At 63.1% G+C, this 2,460-nt stretch overlaps 1 protein-coding gene across 1 annotated transcript in view; it reads right to left on the reverse strand.

Annotated features, from left to right (window-relative positions):
• Positions 1-2,437, reverse strand: part of ENPP7 (ectonucleotide pyrophosphatase/phosphodiesterase 7) — a 16,398-nt gene extending 13,961 nt beyond the window's left edge. Inside the window, 3 exon segments of the mRNA XM_011379719.2 lie at positions 759-886; positions 2,100-2,373; positions 2,375-2,437. Of these exon segments, the coding sequence (XP_011378021.2) occupies positions 759-886; positions 2,100-2,373; positions 2,375-2,416 (444 nt within the window). The 5' untranslated portion in view covers positions 2,417-2,437.
• Positions 2,438-2,460: the final 23 nt, after the last annotated feature.

Below are 2,460 nucleotides of genomic sequence, written 5' to 3' on the forward strand. Positions count from 1 at the left end.
CAGCCTTCAATGGGGTCATCTGCCCACCTTTCCATAAACCGACCGCTACTTCATTTACGGATTCACCTGCCCTTCCAACCAGCTGTCTGCGCATGCCCCGCCGCCGGCCACGGCCCCAGGCCGCTCCGCTTAGACGGACGCAGGAGAGCCAAGCTCTCGGCTTCGGCTTCCCCTCGAGTGGGCCCGGCGTCTGGGGAGCTCCTTCCGGAGCGAGGGGACTCAGACTTGACTTTGCTGACTGAATGCCACACCTCCGGGGCCCGGAAGCCCCCAGAGCATTGCAGGGTGGTGGGCTTCTTGGGCCGACGCTCCCACGCACCTTGCTTTATCTTTGCCCCTGAGAAGTTGGCGGCCCGGGCCCGAGAGGCTTGCGGGAGGGGAAAGGGACAGGGCTGTTTTGCTGCTACGCGCCTCTTTGTTGAGTTATTTCCCCTGTGCGAGCCTCCCACCGCCACCCCCAGTGCCAGAGGGTCCAGAGGTGCAGCTTCCTCCCTGATTGGGAGGACGAAGGCCCCCCTCTTGTCCCAGGGCTCCCAGGAGGGCCCCGCCGGGCTGTGTCACTCGCCGTCAGATCCTCATGGGCGCCCAGCGCCCCCTCCCTCAGGACCCCAAGTAATACCCCTCTGTGTCACAAACCCGGGGACTCCCAAGGTGGGGAATGAGTCTGCCGAGGGGCTCACAGGGTCACGGCCTTTCTCGGCCAGGTCCCCCTCTACCTGACCGGCCTGCTGTCCCCGTGGGTGTGGGAGCTGCTTTACCTGCCTCTGGGCGGTGATCCAGATGGGCACGCTGCCATGGTCCCACCACCTCTGGATGCCCAGCGTGGCGTGGCAGGGCCGCTTCACCCCGCTGGCCGTGTCGTTGTACATGTTCTCGATGTATCTGCCTGCAGGGGGCGGGGGTAGGAGGGCGGGAAGCAGCCACGCAGAGGGGACTGGGGGCAGGCTGTGTCACCGGGGGCCGGCGGGCTGGGGGTCGCAGTCGCAGGCCCGTGTTCTCTGACCCGGTGGCCCCGCCTCCGCGTGCAGCAGTGCATCCTGCCGCTAACGTGCAGGGTGCTCACGTACACGCCCGCGAGGACGTCGCCTGCAGCCTCGCTGGTTTTGCAAAAGATCAAGAGCAACCTGGGTGGCTCTTGGGAGGCAAATAAACTAGGGTCCGGCCGTAAAATAGGACCCTGGGCAGGAATTTAAATGAACCGAGTGGACATTCGTTTTCTGCGTGGGAGAGCACGCACGTGATGTCAGAAGGGAAGGGGGCGGGGCTGTGGTGAGTATGTCCCGCCTCCCCCTCCCCATCTGCGATAAATTAAGGGAAAAGGTGCCATGAGAACCGGGTGCCGCCATCTGTGTCTGTCAGGGGCCGTGGTCACAGAAACGCTGGAGTGGGCGTGGCCATTGGCCCGAATGGCACCCCCAAAGCCGTGCCACCCCAAGCCCTGGAGTGTGACATCATCTGGAAGTGGGGTCACTGCAGATGTAACCGGTTAGATTAAGATGAGGGTATTCTGCGTGGGGGAGGGGGGTGGCTTTAATCCACTAACAGGTGTCCTTACAAAAAGAGAGACACACTGGGGAGATGGCCGGCCATGTGACAAGGGGGTGGCGACTGGAGTAATTCAGCCATCAGCCAAGGAAGCCTGGGCCCCCAGAAGCTGGGAGAGGCAGGAAGGACTCTCCCTTGGAGCCCCCCAAGGGAGCCAGGACCGGAGACACCTGGATTTTCGTTCAAGGGCAGCTGGGGGCAGGGGCAGGCGAGCCTCAGGCTCATATCTCACACCTTTCTGAATCCCAGCCACACTCACCTCCTCCAGAAGCCCTCCTGGGTCGCCACCCTGGCCGTGGTCACCATTTAAAATGAGATCACGGCTGTATTTATTTGCCCGGCCTGTTGCCACCTACGGCAGGGGTTGCTGACATCCCCGTGGCCGTGCCAGGTCTCCCCAGTGAGTGTCCCCTCTGTGTCTCTCCTTTGTCCTTGCACGGTGCCCCATGGGACAGGGCTGTGTGCACACACTGGGGTTCTTTCTGGGTTTCCCCGGTTTCTCAGCACCCCTCCTCCCACCTCACCACCAAGACCCTCCTGAGGCTAACACTCACCAGTGACCAGGGTGAAGTGGCAGGGGCCGGTCATGGTGACAAAGGCCGGGGTCATATAGTGAGCTTTCACCCCATCACGTGCCTTGGCATCCAGGTTGTGAGTGCTCCCGTCCAGGTTGGGAGTGCTCCCGTCCAGGTTGGGTGTGCTCCCGTCCAGGCTGGCAGTGCTCCTGTCCTGGTCGTCGTTCCAGTGGAAGCCGTCGAGAGACACCAGGAGCAGCTTGTTCCAGGAGCCCTGCTGGTGGACGGGCACCCCAGCCCCTGGAGCCAGGAGGTGTGGCCAGAGCCACAGCCAGCAGGATGGCTGAGCGTCTCATGACGGCTTCTCCAGACAAGCGCCCGGGCTGGTCCCTGCAGGGGA

Source organism: Pteropus vampyrus, unplaced genomic scaffold, assembly GCF_000151845.1.
Source record: "Pteropus vampyrus isolate Shadow unplaced genomic scaffold, Pvam_2.0 Scaffold371, whole genome shotgun sequence".
Classification (NCBI taxonomy): Eukaryota; Metazoa; Chordata; class Mammalia; order Chiroptera; family Pteropodidae; genus Pteropus; species Pteropus vampyrus.